At 52.3% G+C, this 19,278-nt stretch overlaps 1 protein-coding gene across 1 annotated transcript; it reads left to right on the forward strand.

The window, feature by feature from the left end:
• The first annotated feature begins 2,178 nt into the window (after positions 1-2,178).
• Positions 2,179-5,601, forward strand: LOC140207878 (cobalamin binding intrinsic factor-like). Its single transcript, XM_072276424.1, has 5 exons — positions 2,179-2,302; positions 3,335-3,475; positions 3,851-4,017; positions 5,031-5,208; positions 5,444-5,601. The coding sequence occupies exons 1-5, from the start codon at positions 2,179-2,181 to the stop codon at positions 5,599-5,601; spliced, it is 768 nt and encodes a 255-aa protein (XP_072132525.1).
• The last annotated feature ends 13,677 nt before the right edge of the window (positions 5,602-19,278 follow it).

The following is a 19,278-nucleotide window of genomic DNA, read 5'->3' on the forward strand; positions in this document are numbered from 1 at the left end:
CTCATCCCCTCTATCTTCCCCGTTTCTCTCTCCCCATCTCCCCGTCTCCCTTTCCCCTACTCCCCACTCTCTCCCGCCTCCCGCTGTTCCCCTCTGTCTCCCCTCCTGCTCCCCCTTCTCTCCACTCTCTCCACCTTCTACCCACTCTCTCTTGCCTCCCTCTCATCCCCTCTATCTTCCCCGTTTCTCTCTCCCCATCTCCCCGTCTCCCTTTCCCGTACTCCCCACTCTCTCCTGCCTCCCTCTCCTCCCCTCTATCTCCCCCATCTCCCTATCTCTCCCCCTTCTATCCACTCTCTCCCGCCTCCCTCTCTTCCTCTCTATCTCCGCCATCTCCCCCTCTCTTTCCCCTTCTACCCACTCTCTCCCACCTCCCCCTCTATCCCCCCTCTCTCCATCTCCTACTCTATCTCCCCTTGTCTTTCCCCATCTCACACTCTCTCTCCCCACTCTTTCCCGCCTCCCTCTCTTCCTCTCTATCTGCCCCCTCTCCCTCATCTCCCCGACTCTGTCTCCCCTTCTCTCCACTCTCTCCTGCCTCCCCTCTATCTCCATTCTCTCTCCCCATCTCACTCTCTATCTCCCCCTCTCCCTCTTCCATCTCCCCCACTCTCTTCCCGCTACTCCCCACTCTGTCCAGCCTCCCTCTTTTCCTCTCTATCTCCCCCCGTCTCTCCCAATCTCCCCCTATCTCTTCCTCCTCTCGCCACTCTGTCCTGCCTTCCTCTCTTCCCCTCTATCTCCCTATCTCCCCCCTTCTCCCCACTCTCTTCTGCCTCTCTTTGCCACTATTCCCCCGTCCCTGCCCTCCACTCCTTCTCTCTTTAACTCCCCCAGGGAGGGTGTGACAGAGACGGGAGGGTTGTATAGGAGGGACGGGTGACGGAGACGGGGAGGGGTGTAGGGGAGGGAGGGTTGACGGAGATGGGGAGGGGTGCAGCGGAGGAACGGGTGACGGAGACGGGGAGGGGTGTAGGGGAGGGAGGGAGTGACGGAGACAGGGAGGGGTGTAGGGGAGGGAGGGGTAGCGTAGACGGGGAGGGATGTAGGAGAGGGACAGGGTGTCGGAGACGGGGAGGGTTGTAGGGGAGGGAGGGGTGACGGAGACGGGGAGGGGCGTAGGGGAGAGAGGGAGTGACGGGGAGGGGGAGGGGCGTAGGGGATGGAGGGAGTGACGGGGACAGGGAGGGGCGTAGGGGAGGGAGGGATGACGGAGACGGGGAGGGGTGCAGTGGAGGGAGGGGTGACGGAGACGGGGAGGGGTGTAGGGGTGGGAGGGATGGCGGAAACCGGGAGGGATGTAGCAGAGGGACGGGTGACGGAGACGTGGAGGGGCGTAGGGGATGGAGGGAGTGACGGGGACGGGGAGGGGCGTAGGGGAGGGAGGGTGTGACGGAGACGTGGAGGGGCGCAGGGGAGGGAGGGGGTGACGGAGACGGGGAGGGGTGTAGGAGAGGGACGGGTGACGGAGACGGGAAGGGGTGCAGCGGAGGTAGGGGTGATGGAGACGGGGAGGGGTGTAGGGGAGGGACGGTTGACGGAGACGGGGAGGGGTGCAGCGGACAGAGGGGTGATGGAGACGGGGAGGGGTGTAGGGGAGGGACGGTTGACGGAGACGGGGAGGGGTACAGCGGAGGGAGGGGTGACGGAGACGGGGAGGGGTGTAGGGGAAGGAGGGGGTGACGGAGACGGGGAGGGATGTAGAGAGAGGAGGGGTGGCGGAGACGGGGAGGGATGTAGGAGAGGGAGAGGTTGCCGGAGACGGGGAGGGTTGCAGGGGAGCGATGGGTGACGGAGACGTGGAGGGGCTTAGGGGAGGGAGGGAGTGACGGGGACGGGGAGGGGCGTACGGGAGGTAGGGGGTGATGGAGACGGGGATGGAGGCAGGGGAGGGAGAATGTGTCGGAGAAGGGGAGGGGTGTAGGGGAGGGAGGGAGTGACGGAGATTGGGAGGGGCGTAGGGGAGGGAGGGGGTGACGGGGACGGGGAGGGGCGTAGGGGAAGGAGAGGTGGCGGAGACGGGGAGGGATGTAGGAGAGGGAGAGGGTGCCGGACACGGGGAGTGGGGTAGAGGACGGACGGGTTTAGGAGAGGGAGGTGGTGAAATGCGTACTGCAGGGTTAGGTAGGTAACCCTCTCCGCTCTCCGCCACCCCCAGGGGCCACGTTCACCAGCGGAATGCTGGCCCTCTGCGTCCTGAGAGCTTCCTGCGTCAACCCGGCCAACGTGACCTCAGACACTTCCTCCGTCAACCTGGTCTCGTTACTGGAGGAGAAGCTGGCAGCCGAGATGAAGAGTATTGGTGAGGAGAGGAGGAGGGAGAGGGATGCGAGAGGCGAGGACTGGGGCTGTCTCACCTCGTAATGAGATAAATCCAACACTTCCTTCCCAAATATCAGACATGGTTGAGTGTCTAATAGTCTCTCAATTGTCCCTGAATCAAACCGGGACAGTCCACACACCCACCGCTCCCTGTGTGAGTATCCTACCTCTCTGACACTTCCCCACCCAGCACCGTACACTCCTCCAGTCCCCTGATAATTATCCCCTCCTGTTTGAATTTCCATCCTGGGGAGAAGTCTCCAGCTGACAACTCGATGTGGACCTCTTCCCTCCTTGTACACCTCTATCAGGTCACCTCTCATCATCCGTGTGTGTCTCTGTGTGTGTTTGCGTGTGTGTGTGTGTGCGTGTGTGTGCGTGTGTGTGTGTGTGTATGTGTGTGTGTGTGTGGCTGCGTGCATGTGTGTGTCTCTGCGTGTGAGTGTGTGTGTTTATGTGTGTGTGTGTGTGTGTGTGTGTGTGCCTGTGTGTGTGTGTGTGTGTGTGTCTGAACTTGAGTGTGTGTGTGTGTCTCTCTCTGTGCCTGTGTGCATGTGTGTATGTGTCTGTGTGTGTGGCTGAGTGTATGTGTGTGTGTGTGTCTGTGTGTTTATGTGTGTGCGTGTGTCTGTGGGGTGGGGAGGTGGAGTATTGACCTGTTTCTGTTTATTCTCCCTCTCTACCCACTTCTCTCTCCAACTCTCCCTCCATCACTCCTTTCCCCTGTTCCTTCGCCCACTCTCTCTCCTTCCCCCTCCCTCCCCCTCGCCCTCCCCCTCTACCCATCCCTATCGGTCTCTCCCTCTCTCTCTTCCTCACTCCCCTCCCACCTCTCCCTCTCTCCCCATCGCTTTACCTCTCTCCCCTATTTTCTCCCCTTCTCTCCCATCTCTGTCACCCCTTCACCGTCCATCTCCCCCTCATTCTCCCTCTCTCTTTCCCTGTTTACCCCCTCCCCCTCTCTCACTCCCATCTAACCCCCCCCACCTCTCCCCCGGCCTTTCTCCCTCAGTAACACATCATCACCCAGTGACGACCTACTATCAAGTGGCCCTGGCACTGCTCGGTCTGTGCCAGCAGGGGTCGCCGGTGCGTCAGACAGACGTCCGGACTTTCTCTGCCGCTGTGATGAACGGGGAGCTCAAACAGGGGAGCGGGACTGCCGTCAGTGAGCGAAATCGGAGGGGGAGGGAGAGAGAGGGGAGAGAGGGAGGAGAGAAGAGGGGAGGGGGAGACAGGGGAGACGGAGGGGAGAGAGGGAGGGGGAGATAGGGAGGGAGGTGGAGGAAGAGAGTGTGGAAGGACAGGAAGGAGAGAGGGGGAGAGATGGGAGAAAGATTGGGGGGGAGATAGGTAGGAAGAAGGGGAGGGGGAGGAAGAGAGTGTAGGAGGACAGGGAGGAGAGAGGGGGAGAGATGGGAGAAAGATTGGGGAGAGGGAGAGGTAGGGAGCGGGAAGGAAGGGGAGAGGGAGAGGGGAGATTGAATGTCCGGACTCAGGCCTCCCTTTGCTCTCGGCCCTTTCGCAGACACCGAGGCCGTCTCGGCCCTGGCGCTCCGCTGCTTCTACCAGGGAAGATACAAGCCCGCGGACTCCGTGCGGGACGCTCTGATCAAGCTGACTATGGAATTGTACTGTGCGCGGACCGACCAGCACACCATCGGCAACCTCTACAGTACCGGGCTGACCGCGCAGGTGCGCACAGGGCGATCCCACTAGGGGAGAGGCGGCGTCGGCTACAGAGGGGAGTGGAGTGTCGGGGAGGGAGGGGGAGACGGAAACGGGGAGGAATTTAGGGGAGGGAGGGGGTGACGGAGACGGGGAGGTGTGTGGGGGAGGGAGGGGGTGACGGAGACGAAGAGGGCTGTAGGGAAAGGAGGGGTAACGGAGTCGGCGAAGGGTGTAGGGGAGGGAGAGGATGACGGAGACGGGGAGGGGTGTAGGGGAGGGAGCGGGTGGAGAAGGGGAGGGGTGTAGGCGAGGGAGGGGATGACGTAGACGGAGAGGAGTGGCGTAGCGGAGGGAGGGGGTGACGGAGACGGGAAGGGGTGTAGGAGAGGGAGGGGATGACGGAGACGGGGAGGGCTGTAGGGAAAGGAGGGGTGACGGATTCGGGGAAGGGTGTAGGGGAGGGAGAGGGTGATGGGGACGGGGAGGGGTGTGTTGGAGGGAGAATGTGACGGAGACGGGGAGGGGTGTAGAAGAGGGAGGGGGTGATGGAGACGTGGAGGGGTGTATTGGAGGGAGGGGGTGACGGAGACGGGGAGGGGTGTGGGGGAGCGAGAGGGTGATGGAGGCAGGGAGGGGTGTAGGGGAGGGAGGGGGTGACGGAGACGGGGAGAGGTGTGGGGGAGGGAAGGACTGATGTAGCCTCTTCTGAGCTATTGTACGCCCTGGATACAGAGGGAGTGCGGCGGGAAGCTAGTGGAGGGGAGGGTGTGGGTTTAAGAGACAGTCAGGCACTCAGACGCTCCCTTGACGCGTCCCAAACGCGGGCTGGACACTCATTGCCATGGCTTGGTGGGGGGGGGGGGCGGTGGTTGTTGGTGGCTTGAGCGATTTAAGTGCTCAAAATGAGAGCCCTGGCGTCATTTCTCTGGGCTGTCCAGTCTGGGCTGGTGCACCCTAACCGGGTGGGTCGGTGAGGCGGAAGCCCTTGGGTACGATGGTCGCAGTTTGTAGCCCCCACCCATCTCTTCAATCTCCAGGCCCTTATCGCTAACGAGTATTTCATCCCGGCCCCAGTGTGGGGCGCCAAGGAAATCCTGGAGGAACTCCGAGCCCAAGCCGAGCCGGGGGCGTTCGTTTTACCCGTCTTTGCCTCGCAGGCCCTCCCTGCGCTCCTGTGGACGTCTTACCTAGACGCTGGCCGGATCCCCTGCCGCGGTAATTCCAAACTCACCCATCCCCCTCCCACCGAGATGCGGGAGACGTCGGGAAGGGTGTGGGAAGTCGGGGGTACGGTTTCTCGCAGCGCATTATCGCAGCGCGATGCATAAAATCACCGCGCAGCGGTCTTACATACCCGAGAGATTTACATAAAAGAAAAACTTTTTGCGCAGATGATAAATACACTTTCAACTCTTGAGCCTGAATCTGATTCTTCCGGCTCCCCTATCAGCCTCCGTGCCGCCCGGGTCCGGCGGAGATCTCGGTAAACTACACCGTGACGCGAACTGTGAACTGGACGGACAACTGCTCCCACTCCGTCCCCGTGAACTCGACCATCCTGGACGTGATGAAGAAGCTGAATCGAAAGAACCCGAGTACGTCAGGTAAGTCCAGACGAGACGCCGTGGGGAAGAGCGGGGACCCCCCAGGGGGTCGGGGTTCCCCCGTCGCAGGGAAACGGGGCGGTGAAGAGGCTGTTTGTCACGCCGGCCTTCATCTGTCAGGGCACCGAGGGCGGGACACGGGAGGTCACGCCACAGTTGTACAAGACGTTGGAGAGTCCGGATCGGACTGCACGACACTCGGACAGGGACACGGATAGGAAAGGTTTAGAGGGATACGGGTGGTCCGTCTGTGGAACGAGCTGCCAGAGGAAGTGCTCGAGGCAGGTACATTGACGACACTCGGACAGGGACATGGATAGGAAAGGTTTAGAGGGATACGGGTGGTCTGTCTGTGGAACGAGCTGACAGAGGAAGTGGTCGAGGCAGGTACATTGACGACACTCGGACAGGGACACGGATAGGAAAGGTTTAGAGGGATACGGGTGATCCGTCTGTGGAATGAGCTGCCAGAGGAAGTGGTCGGGGCAGGTACATTGACGACACTCGGACAGGGACACGGATAGGAAAGGTTTAGAGGGATATGGGTGGTCTGTCTGTGGAACGAGCTGCCAGAGGAAGTGGTCGAGGCAGGTAGATTGACGACACTCGGACAGGGACACGGGTAGGAAAGGTTTACAGGGATACGGGTGGTCCGTTTACGGAATGAGCTGCCAGAGGAAGTGGTCGAGGCAGGTACATTGACGACACTCGGACAGGGACACGGGTAGGAAAGGTTTAGAAGGATACGGGTGATCTGTCTGTGGGATGAGCTGCCAGAGGAAGTGGTTGAGGCAGGTACATTAAAGACACTCGGCCAGGGACACGTTTAGGGAAAAAGGAACTCAGAAAGTTGTTTTCTCTCGAACAGTGGAAACTCCTGCTGTTGTGTCTGTGACAGAGGGAGATTTGGGGTGGAGGTCGGTGAGTTGGAAGGCGAGGAGAGGGAGAGGAGGGAGCGAGGTGGAAGGGGAAGGAGGGGAGTGGATGAGCTGAGGGACGGGGAGGGCAGAGCAAGGGGGTTTGTCCAGGCGGGGGGGGGGGGGTAGGTGGTTCCTGCTGAGGACAGATGTGTGGGGTGAGCTAACAGACTTTCCGCACTGTTGCCCTGGACAGTCCCGAAACCTCCTCTCTCTGACTCTACCCCCTCTCCCTCCCTCCTTTTCTCTGTCTACCTGTCTCTCTCTCTCTCTCTCTCTCTCTTTCATTCTCTCACTCTCTCACTCGCCGCCCCGCTTCAGATTCACCACAAATCTCACGGATCTGGGCGTCTACGTCAACAGCATCGGGGTTATTGCGGCCAGCACCAAGGATAAGACCTTTTGGCTCTTCCTCGTCGGGACGAGACCCATTACTGTAGGTGAGTCTACTCCCCGACAGGCACCCTCCCCCACCCCCCCCACCGTCCCCTCCCATGACTCAGAAACCCCACCGCTGGCTGCATTTGCGTCGAGAGTTGGGCTAGTTTTGACGGGCGGAGTGGCCTAATCCTGTGACTCATTCCCTCTGATCCTATCCGGCCTCCTTCCCTACACCCTTCCTCCCAGGCGTGGCCGCCTACAAGGTTTCCGAGGGAGAGTACATCGTCGCCAAGTTCACTACATATTGATCGCTATCACGGGCAGCATCTACGGTCGGTGGGCCCGTGAGCTCAGGGAATCGACCCGGAATCTCAATACCTCGCGTCATCGCGTTCTCCTGAATAAAATCTTTGAGCGAATCGCACTCAGCAATCGGTGTCTGGACGAGTGATTTCATTCGGACGTGGCGGGGAGGTGGGTGGGTGGGGGGGTGGGTGGTGGGGTCGGGGCGAAGATTGGCCCGGGCATTTGGAGTCCCAGTCTGGGAGGCGAACGTCTTTCTTCGGTTCATCTATAGCTGCGGAGGGAGATGGCGAACTCCCTCAGAGGGATAAGGTGTTTCTGCGTGATGCCTGGGGGGGGGGGGAGGAGTCAATTTCAAATCTCAAAACAGGGAGGGGAAAATATGTCGAGGAGGAGCATCGGAGTCCCGCTCTCTTTGCTCTCTGTCGCTTTCTGGCTTCCGCTCTTTCACTTCCATCCTCTCTGCCCCCTCCCTCTCCATCCCAGAGCTCTCTTAACCTTTCTCTTCCTTCTTCCCATCTCTGAAACGATCTCTCTCTCTCTCTTTTTCTCTCCCTCCCTCCCTCTGTCTACCTCCATCTCTCTCTCTCTCTCTATCTATCTATCTATCTTTCTCTGTTTCTACCTTGCTAAACTCTCCCAGTCTGTTAATTTTTCTGCCTATTCTTACTCTTCGAGAGAGAGAGAGGGAGAGAGAGAGAGAGAGGGGGGCGGGGAGAGAGAGAGAGAGAGAGAGAGAGAGAGAGAGAGAGAGAGAGAGAGAGAGAGAGAGATTGATGGGCAGAGAGATGGGGGAGAGAAGAGGAGAGGGAAAGGGGAAATGAGGGAGACATGAGGGAGAGAGTTCGAGAGAGGGGTGGAGCGCGAGGGGAGAGGGAGGAGAGATAGGGAGAAAGTGGGTGAGGAGGGACAGAGGGGAGAGGGAGAGACAGAGGGGAAAGTGGGGATAGAGAGAGGACAGAGGGAGAGAGACGAGGACAGTGGGGATAGAGAGAGAGGAGAGAGGGGAGAGAGATGGTGGAATGGGGATAGGGAGAGGAGAGAGAGAAGGGCAGTAGGGGAGAGTGGGGATCGAGAGACTTTATGCTGTCTTGTCCTGTGTCACTAAGTACTCCATCACCTCGTCCTTAACAATTGACTGTAACATCTTCCCAACCAGAGGTCAGGTTAACCGGTCCATAATTTCTTTCTGCTGCCTTCCTCCTTTCTTAAAGAGTGGAGTGACATTAGCTTGACATCGGTGGTTGGGAAGTTGTTGGAGTCGATTGACAAGGATGAGGTTACAGAGTACCTGGAAGAATATGACAAGATAGGCAGAACTCAGCATGGATTCCTTAAAGGAAAATCCTGCCTGACAAACCTATTACAATTTTTTGAGGAAATTACAAGTAGGCTAGACAAGGGAGATGCAGTGGATGTGGAATATATGGATTTTCAGAAGGCCTTTGACAAGGTGCCACACATGAGGCAACTTAACAAGATAAGAGCCCATGGAATTACGGGAAAGTTACATACGTGGATAGAGCGTTGGCTGATTGGCAGGAAACAGAGAGTGGAAATAAAGGGATCCTATTCTGGTTGGCTGCCGGTTACCAGTGGTGTTCCACAGGGGTCCGTATTGGGGCTGCTTCTTTTTACATTGTACATCAACAATTTGGATTATGGAATAGATGGCTTTGTGGCTAAGTTTGCTGACGATACGAAGATAGGTGGACGGTCCGGTAGTGCTGAGGAAACGGAGAGTCTACAGAGAGGCTTGGATAGATTGGAAGCATGGGCAAAGAAGTGGAAAATGAAATACAATTTTGGAAAGTGTATGGTTATGCACTTTGGCAGAAAAAAATAAACGGGCAGACTATTATTTAAATGGGAAAAGAATTCAAAGTTCTGAGATGCAACGGGACTTGGGAGTCCTCGTACAGGTTACCCTTAAGGTTAACCTCCAGGGTGAGTCGGTGGTGAAGAAGGTGAATGCAATGTTGGCATTCATTTCTACAGGAATAGAGTATAGGAGCAGGGACGCGATGTTGAGGCTCTATAAGGCGCTGGTGAGACCTCACTTGGAGTACTGCGGGCAGTTTTGATCTCCTTATTTAAGAAAGGATGTGCTGACGTTGGAGAGGGTACAGAGAAGATTCACTAGAATGATTTCGGGAATGAGAGGGTTAACACATGAGGAACCTTTGTCCGTTCTTGGACTGTATTCCTTGGAGTTTAGAAGAATGAGGGGGGACCTCATAGAAACATTTCGAATGTTAAAAGGCATGGACAGATTGGATGTGGCAAAGTTGCTTCCCATGATGGGGGAGTCTAGTACGACAGGGCATGACTTAAGGATTGAAGGGCGCCCTTTCAGAACAGAAATGCGAAGAATTTTTTTTAGTCAGAGGGTGGTGAATCTATGGAATTTGTTGCCACGGGCAGCAGTGGAGGCCAAGTCATTTGGTGTAATTAAGGCAGAGATTGATAGGTATCTTAGTAGCCAGGGAATCAAAGGTTATGGTGAGAAGGCCGGGGAGTGGGACTAAATAGGAGAATGGATCAGCTCATGATAAAATGGCGGAGCAGACTCGATGGACCGAATGGCCTGATTCTGCTCCTTTGTCTTATGGTCTTATTGTCCTTACTAAAGTGTCACACTTCGATTGGGAAGGTTGCTCGGAAAGTGCTGTCAGGCAGGGAGTTCCCGGCTTCGGAACCCACCAGTGTGAAGGCACAGTGGACAGATTTCGGAGTGCAGGCACCAGAGGGTGGTGGGGTTCCTCGTTTTCTATTTTGCCCTTCAGCCGCAGACAGCAGGAGATGCCGGGTGGGGAGTGAGACTTCAGGAGGGGCGAGCGAATTCACCCTGGTGAGTAAAGATGGTGCAATTCTGTAAACGTTGCACACATCGACCACTAGGTGTCGCTGGTGAAGAAAGGCAACTGCAGCAGTTTGTTCTGCAGCAGAGTCCAACTCCACACTGTCTGCTAGCAATAGATAAGAGAGAAAAGGGAAACTGTGGGAATGACTTCCTCATAGTTCTTCAACGGTTCAATTAAACAATAAATAATACAAAACAGAACCCACTTTCTGATGCTTCTCTCCCTCTAATCCACAGGATAGTTCACGGCGGACAAAATACAGGGTGATTTAAACATCGAAGTAAATAACAGTTTATATTTCCATCAGGACCTGAGGCTTTAGTAATTGTAGCATTCAGACTGCATACAAGACTTCTCAAACCACTCTTAAGCGTTGAATCCGTTCCATGAGACTGTAATGAAAACTAAACCACAGACCACACAACCCATCCCCCAGCAGTTTCCTCTGACCTGCTCTTCTACGCACATATTCATTCCACACACACACACACACACACACGCACACACACACACACACACACACACACACACACACACACACACATCGGGGGGGGGCGTATGCTCGGAAACTGCACGGCATCGGCCCCACCCATGTGTGTACTGTGACCAATGTTGCAGAAGCGACAAACTCCAACATTTCGTTGCCTCTGAAGGGTTGAACACTGTCGGGGGCCTGGGTGGGTTGCAGCCATTGAGAGATGTGAGTTCAAACTCCTCCGCGATCGTTGTAAATTGTCGAACACATCTCTCTAAATTATCTGAGAGTTGTTTCCAAACGCCCAGCGCTCTGCAGCATTTACAAACACACAATACTCAAGGGACCCAACAAGATTTACAGCATATATGGAAGGACAATGTTGCAGATCAGAGCCCTTCACCGAGACTGGAAAAGAAAAGGCAAGAAACCAGAACAAGAATGTTGGGGGAGGGAAATCAGGTAAAACTCAAACCCCAGAGATAGTGACTTCAGCTGTAACTAAACCCTTGTTCAAATCTAGCTGACGAGCAATTTATCTTTCCTCTTCCTGATTTTTATAAATGACCTGGATGAAGAGGCAGAAGGCTGGGTGAGTAAGTTTGCGGACGACACGATGATTGGAGGAGTTGTGGACGGAGCTGTAGATTGTCGAAGGTTACAAGAGGATACAGACAGGATGAAGAGTTGGGCAGAAAAGTGGCAGATGGAGTTCAATCCGGGTAAGTGTGAGGTGATGCATTTTGGAAGGACAAACCAGAACCCTGAGTAGAGGATTAATTGTCGGTCACCTAAGAGTGTGGATGATCAGAGGGAACTTGGGGTTCAAACCCAGACATCCCTCAAGATCGCTGCACAGGTTGATAGAATAGTTAAGAAGGCCAATGCGATGCTAGGCTTCATTAATTGGGGGTTGAGTTCAAGAGTGGAGAGGTCATGTTGCAACTCTGCAACTCTCTGGTGAGACCTCACTTAGAGTATTGTGTTTGGTTGTGGTCATCTCTTTATAGGAAGCATGTGGAAGCTATGCAGAGGGAGCAGAGAAGATTTACCAGGATATTGTCTGGATTGGAAAACAAGGGATAGCAGAGCTGGGACTTTTCACTTTGGAGCGTAGAAGGATGAGAGGGGACTTGAAATATGTCTACAAGATTATGAGAGGCACAGATAGGGTGGATACCCGGTACCTGTTTCCCAGGGCACGAATAGCAAACACCAGAGGGCATATGTACAATGTTAAGGGAGGGATGTTCAGGGGTAAGTTTTTACACAGTGGGTTGTGGGTGTCTGGAATGACTTTCCAGGGATGGAGGTGGAGGCTAAAACATTGGGTTTATTTAAGAGCCTTTTGGACAGGCACATGGATGAAAGAAAAATAGAGGTTTACAGGGTACTCCGGGTTTAGTACTTTTTAAAAGTAATATATGCGTCGACACAACATGGAGGGCCGAAGGTCCTGCATTGTGCTGTAGTTTTCCAGTGTCTAGTGCCTAGTGTCAAAACTAGTTTCGCCTCCGTCGATCAACAGGGTTCCCAATGCAGGACTCAGCAGCCAAAAGAGCAGCAAAGACATTGCAGATGTTCCAGAAGGCGGCTGGGGAAAGAGACGGCCCGGTGGCTGTGTTAAAGTACACGTAGAGCACTGCCCAACGTCTCAACGAAATAAAAAAACTTCATTCATTATAAACAACTTTAACATGCTAGCTGTGCAATGCTATTTAAATCTTTCAAAAAGGGTATGAGTCACGGTGAAGACGAAGCCCGTCTCGCCGCGGCGTCTAACAGTTTAATTTGGGGGCAAAAGAGATGTTGAATCTCCTTCCACCTTACTCTTGTACTGGAAGACAAGAACAAGCAAACAGGAAGAAACGAAGGCCACTTGTCCACTCCACCCTGCCTTATCTTTCAGAATGATCAGAGCTAATCAGCTCCAGATCTCATCTTTTGTCACCTTTTGCCATGGCCCTCAATCCCCGAACTATCAAACATTAATCTCTTTCCTATCTTTGAATTACCATAATCAGGGAGGAGCTACAAAAGCATGGAGACAGCAGACACGCAGGCAAAATTTCATGAACATTTTCTTCCCTTCCTCAGAAGGATTTCTGAATGGACAATGAAACCGTGAACACGAAATCGCTAAACATGTCTCCTCTCTGTCCTTGTGACTGGTGGTACGTGCTTTCAGGCTTGTACCGAAGGAATGGGGTGGGGAAGAGGGTAGCGAGAATGCCCAGTGTGGGTGGGGTCATGGACATGCCGGCTGTTGTTTCGCTCGGTGTGTTAAAGTGTGTTAAACATCACTGCCCAATATCTGGGTGTGAGAACCAGTTGATGTTCTGGGTCCTGGTGCCTTCATCTCCGATCCGAAAAGCGGACGGTGTCTCTCTCCACAGCTACTACCTGAACCGACGTGTCCTTACAGTAATTTGTGCCAATTCCAGGAAGAAATGACACTCGGAAACAAAGCACTGACAGGAGATCAGAGACCAATGTGATCTGCAGTGGCGCAGCCGCAGAGTCCCGTGTTCAGTCTCGCTCTCCGCCCTCTCTATGAGTCTCTGGCCGTTCATAAAGGGTTAATCAGGTTGCTGTGGATCTGATTTCTGCAGCTGCAATCGGCTCCATCCTTTGTAGTAAATAAAGTTGGTTCTGAGCAAACTGGTATTGTGTAACAAACACTTCCGGAGCTCAATTCAACGAGCCCTGAATTGTGAGAAAAAGAATGGAAAAGCAGCTCGCGAATGTCAACCTTTGGCGCGCTTAATCCTGTTTTGTCAGATCAGAGACCCTGTCCCCAGCCTTGTTTTATACCCAGTGTCCACAACATCTGATGCCGGATGTACACACGGAGACAACAACACGAGGAACCATTCTGCTCCTCGAAACTCCCGAGCCATTCACAAGGATCTACGCCAGACACTTCTGTCCCGGTTCCCCATCACCTCCGATCCCGCGCCAATTCACCACCCCGACCTTTCGAGCAGTATTCGTCTCCTCTTTAATTCCCTCCCAGTGATCCCCCTCAATATCCATCCTTAATAGATGATTCCTAAAATATGAACTTAATTTTCCAAACACAACCGATTCAATCTTGCAATTCTGTCCCATCCACAAGTAGCAAAGGAGTGGGAAAAAGTAGTAGAACTTCACACTTATCTCCCCGGGAATCTTGATTTGATTAGCTTTATCTGAAGACAGAGATATCCTGTCATTATCATGGATGGGTCTGTTATCCTCTAACCACGTTCTTCCCTGAATCCTGCCCTTGCGTCAAAAGTGAATACAGCCCTATTTCCACGGTCCTCCATTATTTTAAATGAAGAGTTAAAATTGCTCTGGCAAGTCCGGGACATTATTCGCTGTAGCGTCAAATGAGCATCTCCGAAAATTTGACTTATACATAAATCCAGCAGTTTGACATAAATCCGAGTGTGATAGAGAAGTTCGTGACCGAAGGTCGAAGGAGATATTAGCTTCAAACTTTCTGCACAATCACTCAAAGAGTTGACCTGCATGTACCTGTAACGAGAGCTGTATACCTCATCTCCTTCTACCTTAGGCCACGAACTTATCAATTACCCATGCTGTGGTCACCTTCTGGAGGTCTAAGATCCGTATGCTCCACGACGGCTGGATTATGTTTGTAAATGTCAGAGGGGACTATGCTGAAAAATAAATGTGCTGGGTTTTCTAAAATTGACTCTTTCTACATTAGACCACGAATTTATCAATAACCCCTCGTAAATCCCTTCCGGACCTCGAGTATATCTATAACTCTGCTCCATCTTGCCTGTCCCTGACGAACAATTTGTTGTTTTTTTTTCTCTTTGATGACTAAAGTAGACAGAATAGAACAGCGTGAAATTTGCAAAATAAAATTGCTCTGAAGTTGAACCGGCCGATTGAAGTGTAATATCGACAGAAACTTTTACTTGCCCTGTACTGTGATCTTTACAGAAATGCTGTTGTGTTTCCTGGTTATTTTTTTGTCAGCCTGACAAGTATACTTTCCATAATCAACGTTGTTTTCTAAATCGGTGGTGTCGCCCTGTCCTGTCTGCGCATGATGTGTCCCATTGCGCCATCTATAGTCAGCACTGGGAATTGACTGGGCGGAATAATTTATTTCAGACTTGTAACGATATCTGTCGCAGGTAGACCCACCTGCGGCACCTTCAACAGAAATCTAGACGGTATGTTGTTTCTGTTATCAGTTATACCGAATTTAATTTGAAGTAATCAGCTACATGCACACTTACAGTTAACCTGCAGGTAGATCCCTGAGATGTCGCTGGTATAATCATCGCTAACGGGACATTTGTTCTTTCTTGTTTCAGTTCTGTGAAGACGGGTTATGTTCAGATTAACTTTTTCTGAAGACAGAGATATTCTGTCCTTATCCTGGGTGAGTTTGTTCATGTTCTTCTTTGAAATGTTCCCTTGTTTGTCACAAGTGAATTCAACCTTACTGTTGCTTTCCACGTGACTTAAATTGTGGCTGGTTACACGGTCACGAGACACGGGCTCTGTAAATAGACGTGAAAGAGGAATGGAACTAATCCATTTTACTGCATTCTTGTCATACCAGTTGGGGCTCTGTAGACCAAATTACGATCGTGACCGACATATGGGTCTTAATGGCAAATGAATTGCAGCTTCAGAACACGAGGGCGCGCGGCTTCAGTTCTGCTACGTCATGGGGGGGGCGAGTGTTACGTTTTTCGATGAACAAAGGCTCTGCTGCTAAGTTAACACATTTCACGTCACATGCAGGTGATCATATACCCGATACTGATTCTGATTATGCACTCTACTGCCCTATGTGCGATGCTAAACTGTTTGCACTAGAGGGAGTGTCAAAAACAGAGCGTCATTGTTGTCAAATACATGTACCGCCCTTAAGACCCAAGACCAGAGCCTGTGGCCCCAAAACCCAAGACCCCAGCGTGAGGTCTCAAGACCCAAGACTCCAGCCTATCTCCAAGCTCAATTCTCAAAACCCAACCCTGTCTCCAAACTCAAGCCCCAGGACCCCAGCCTCCAGCCTGAAGAACAAGACCCCAGCCTCAAGCCTGAAGACCAAACCCCAGCCTGAAGCCTGTAGACCAATATCCCAACCTCAAGCCTGAAGTCCAAGATCCCAGCCTCAAGTCTGCAGACCAAAGCCCAGCCTGAAGCCTGTAGACCAATATCCCAACCTCAAGCCTGTAGACCAAGACCCCAGCCTCAAGCCTGAAAGCCAAGACCCAAGCCTCAAACCTGAAGGTCAAGACCCCAGTCTCAAGCCTGTAGACCAAGACCCCAGCCTCAAGCCTGAAAACCAAGACCCAAGTCTCAAGCCTCAAGACCAAGACCACAGCGTCAAACCTGAAGACCAAGACTCCGGCTTCAAGACCAAGACCCCAGTCTGCCGCCCCAAACCTCTAGACCCCAGTCACGACCTGTCCTGTAGTGACGTCATGTCCTTGCCTGGTTCTGGGGACCCGCACCCGAGGCAAGACCCAGGTTCTGGGTCGTTGTCCAGTCTCTGGCTTCGAGCCCAAGCCTAGGATCCTTGTGCGTAGTTCCTTGTCCTGGTTCCCTGTCTTGTCCATGTCCTAGCCCAAGTCTGCGGACTTCTCCCTGCTCTTTGTCTGTATCCTGTCACGTCCCTACTCGAGTCAAGTCCTGTTCCTAGTACTTCAGTGTCTGTGTCTTACATTTGAGTCCGCCATCAACGCCCCCATTGTGGCAGTGACCCCTGAGAAACGGTTAAGTTTATGATCAAGAAAGCCATCAATGTATTGATTAAATTTCAATTGATAGAAAAGTATGAATAATAGATGTCGTCCGATCAAAAAACAAAAATTAGTATAGATATTGGAAAGAGGTTTTATTAGAACAGAAACGAGTGGTTAGTGCAGAAAAATTGGAGAAGTGACTCTGGCGAAAGAAGGGCTCGGTTTCGATGAAAGATGCATTAAAATTGTGGTTTGGCATTCTGATAAACTAAGAACAGATAAGGGATTGAGCATAAACAACAGGAATTCTGCAGATTCTGGAAATTCAAGCAACACACATAAAAGTTGCTGGTGAACGCAGCAGTCCAGGCAGCATCTCTAGGAAGAGGAGCAGTCGACGTTTCAGGCCGAGACCCTTCGTCAGCACTTTGATTGGCAAAGTTGAAAGAGCAACAACACAGAAAACAGACGGGACGGTGTCACCGCAAGGGGGCAGTGTGGAACATGCGGACTCAAGGTCAGAATGTGAGCAATGGTCACACGCGTCCCCGAGCCGATCCACCTTGCAGTCCGGTCTCGCACCTTCGTCTCCTTCTGTCTCCAGGATCGTTTCTGTCTCCTAAACGTCTCCCTGACCGATTTGAAAACATTGGACCGAGCTTGTATAATAATTAAAATACCATTGGCGATCTGGGGAGGCAATTTCCAGCAGCTCACAAATCTAGAAGATGTACGTCTTCTGAGCTGTTATCGCTGCAGTCTTCAGCGAATTAAGCACAAAAAAAAACACGAGTTGTCTACATGCACCAACGATCATACGAACTCCACATGAACACTACCGACACATTGCACAAGAAAATTATGGTGCCCGGACAATTGACTCGGAGCGGATCCGGATTTTTCTTCCACGCCCACAGAAAATAGGTTCTAGTCCTCTGATTGAGGATCCCCAATCGTTATTACACTCCCCTTTCATCATTCCCTTCTGGCCCACAAAGCCAGTCTCAGTATCTGCCTCGTGGTAATTTCCACGCACCAGCGACCCACAAACAGCATCTAAAGCGGTATACCTATTATTGAGGGGTACGGCCACAGGGGGGCGCTGCTCTGGCTGTCATCCATGATACCGCCTCGAAAAACCATCTCAGTGTGACTACCTCCCTGTAGTGTCTATCTCTCCCCTCCTGATTGTCCCGTGTGATTTCAAGTTCCTGTAACAGCAGCTCCGGTTCCTTAACATTCTCCCCCAGGAGCTGCACCCGATGCACAGTGTGCTGATGAATTTATGACGGATAGTGGCGGTATCTCAATTTCCCCAAATCTCACACAAGGAACATGACTCTGACTCCGCATCTATTCTCAGCGCACTAGCTATGTAATAACAGAGGGAAAAATCAACTTACTAGAACTTCAATCCTTACTTCGAGCATGCGCCTGCGTTTGTCTAAGCTTGTTCTCGCCTAAGCCTGTTTCACTAAAGCCGGACCACTCTAACAATTCCCCACTCCAGCAATGGCCGGTCCAACAATGGAGAATCCTTCTACATCTGGGTGGCCAGTTCAGAGAAGACCTGTCATTACTGTCATAAACGCCAGGCGGCGTAACGCGCTGTCAGTAAATAAATCGGTAATACATGCATAAAATGTACAAAGTATTTACATAAGTAAACAACCGAATGACCGAATAAATAAAGATGAGCAGAAAAAGCAAATGAACGAACAAATAAAAGAGTAATTGCATGGGTCAATCGATCATTCAGAAATCTGATTGCAGCAGCTGCAGGTAAATCGCTGAGTGTGGGTCTTCAGGGTCATTTACATTTCCCGGATGGTCGTGATGAAACGAGTGCATATCCCGGGTGGTAGTAACGGGAAGAGAGCATACCCCGGACGGTAGTAACGGGAAGAGAGCATACCCCGTATGGCAGTAATCAACAAAGAGGAAATCCCGGATGGTAGTAATGAGACAAGAGCGTATCCTGGAGAGTATGAATAGGAAGAGAGCATATTCCGGATCCTACTAATGGGAAGGGTGCATATCCATAGAGGTAGTAATGAGACAAGAGCATATACCGGAAGGTGATGGCCCTTAATTATTGAGCTGGCATTCCTGTGGAACCCCCTTTTGAAGATGGCCTGGATTATGGCGAGGCTTCTACCGTTATGGATCCGATCGCGTATACAACACTCTGCGATCTTTGTCGATCCTGTGCATTGGAGCCTGCATATCAGACGGTGATCAAAACTGTCAGAATGCTCTCCACCTTCCATGTGCGTACATTTCCCAGTCTTTGGGGACTTACCAATACCAAATCTCTTCAATCACCGAATTGAACACAGCCGCTGACGTGCCTTTCGTTGTTAATCTATGAATATGTGAGGCCAAACAGAGAAGGAGCTTAAAGCTGCTCACACTTAACCTCCACCGCCCATTTAATGAGGACTGGTGTGAGTTCTCCCCACTTCTCCTTCCTGGAGTTAACTATCAATTCCTTGTCTTGCTGTCTTTGTGTGGAAGATTATTGCAGCGACAGCACCTGACCAGTCTATCAATCTCGTAGCAAAATAGCTTTGAGAAAATTGCCACGTGAAATGTTAGAGGAGGACAGACGATATTAAGGGCCGAATAGCCTTCAGTTTCTTCAGCGTTTTATATCGTTCAGTCTCCGCCTTCACGCTGTGCGATGCAATCAGCTCCGGCTTTTCAGATAACAGACTCTCTAGATTTTCATTGGTGCCCAGGAAATGTAGCTCAGTCTGCGAGTGTAACAGAGATCGGCGCTGCTCTCTCGTGATGCCGGCTCTCATTCTTTGTCTCCCCATTACGGCGGGTGAGGATCACTCCCTCCAACCGTTAGTGTTCGGATAATCAACACAACAGCGGCTGGTTGTAGGGAAGAAGATGAGATCCAATCAGCGCTGTCACTGATGACGTCAGCATCCACTTATCTGCCCCGCAAACCAAGAAATGCGGCTCAGTCTCCGAGTGTAACAGAGATCGGCGCTGCTCTCTGTCGGG

The sequence above is a fragment of the Mobula birostris genome, chromosome 13, assembly GCF_030028105.1.
Source record: "Mobula birostris isolate sMobBir1 chromosome 13, sMobBir1.hap1, whole genome shotgun sequence".
Taxonomy (NCBI): domain Eukaryota; kingdom Metazoa; phylum Chordata; class Chondrichthyes; order Myliobatiformes; family Myliobatidae; genus Mobula; species Mobula birostris.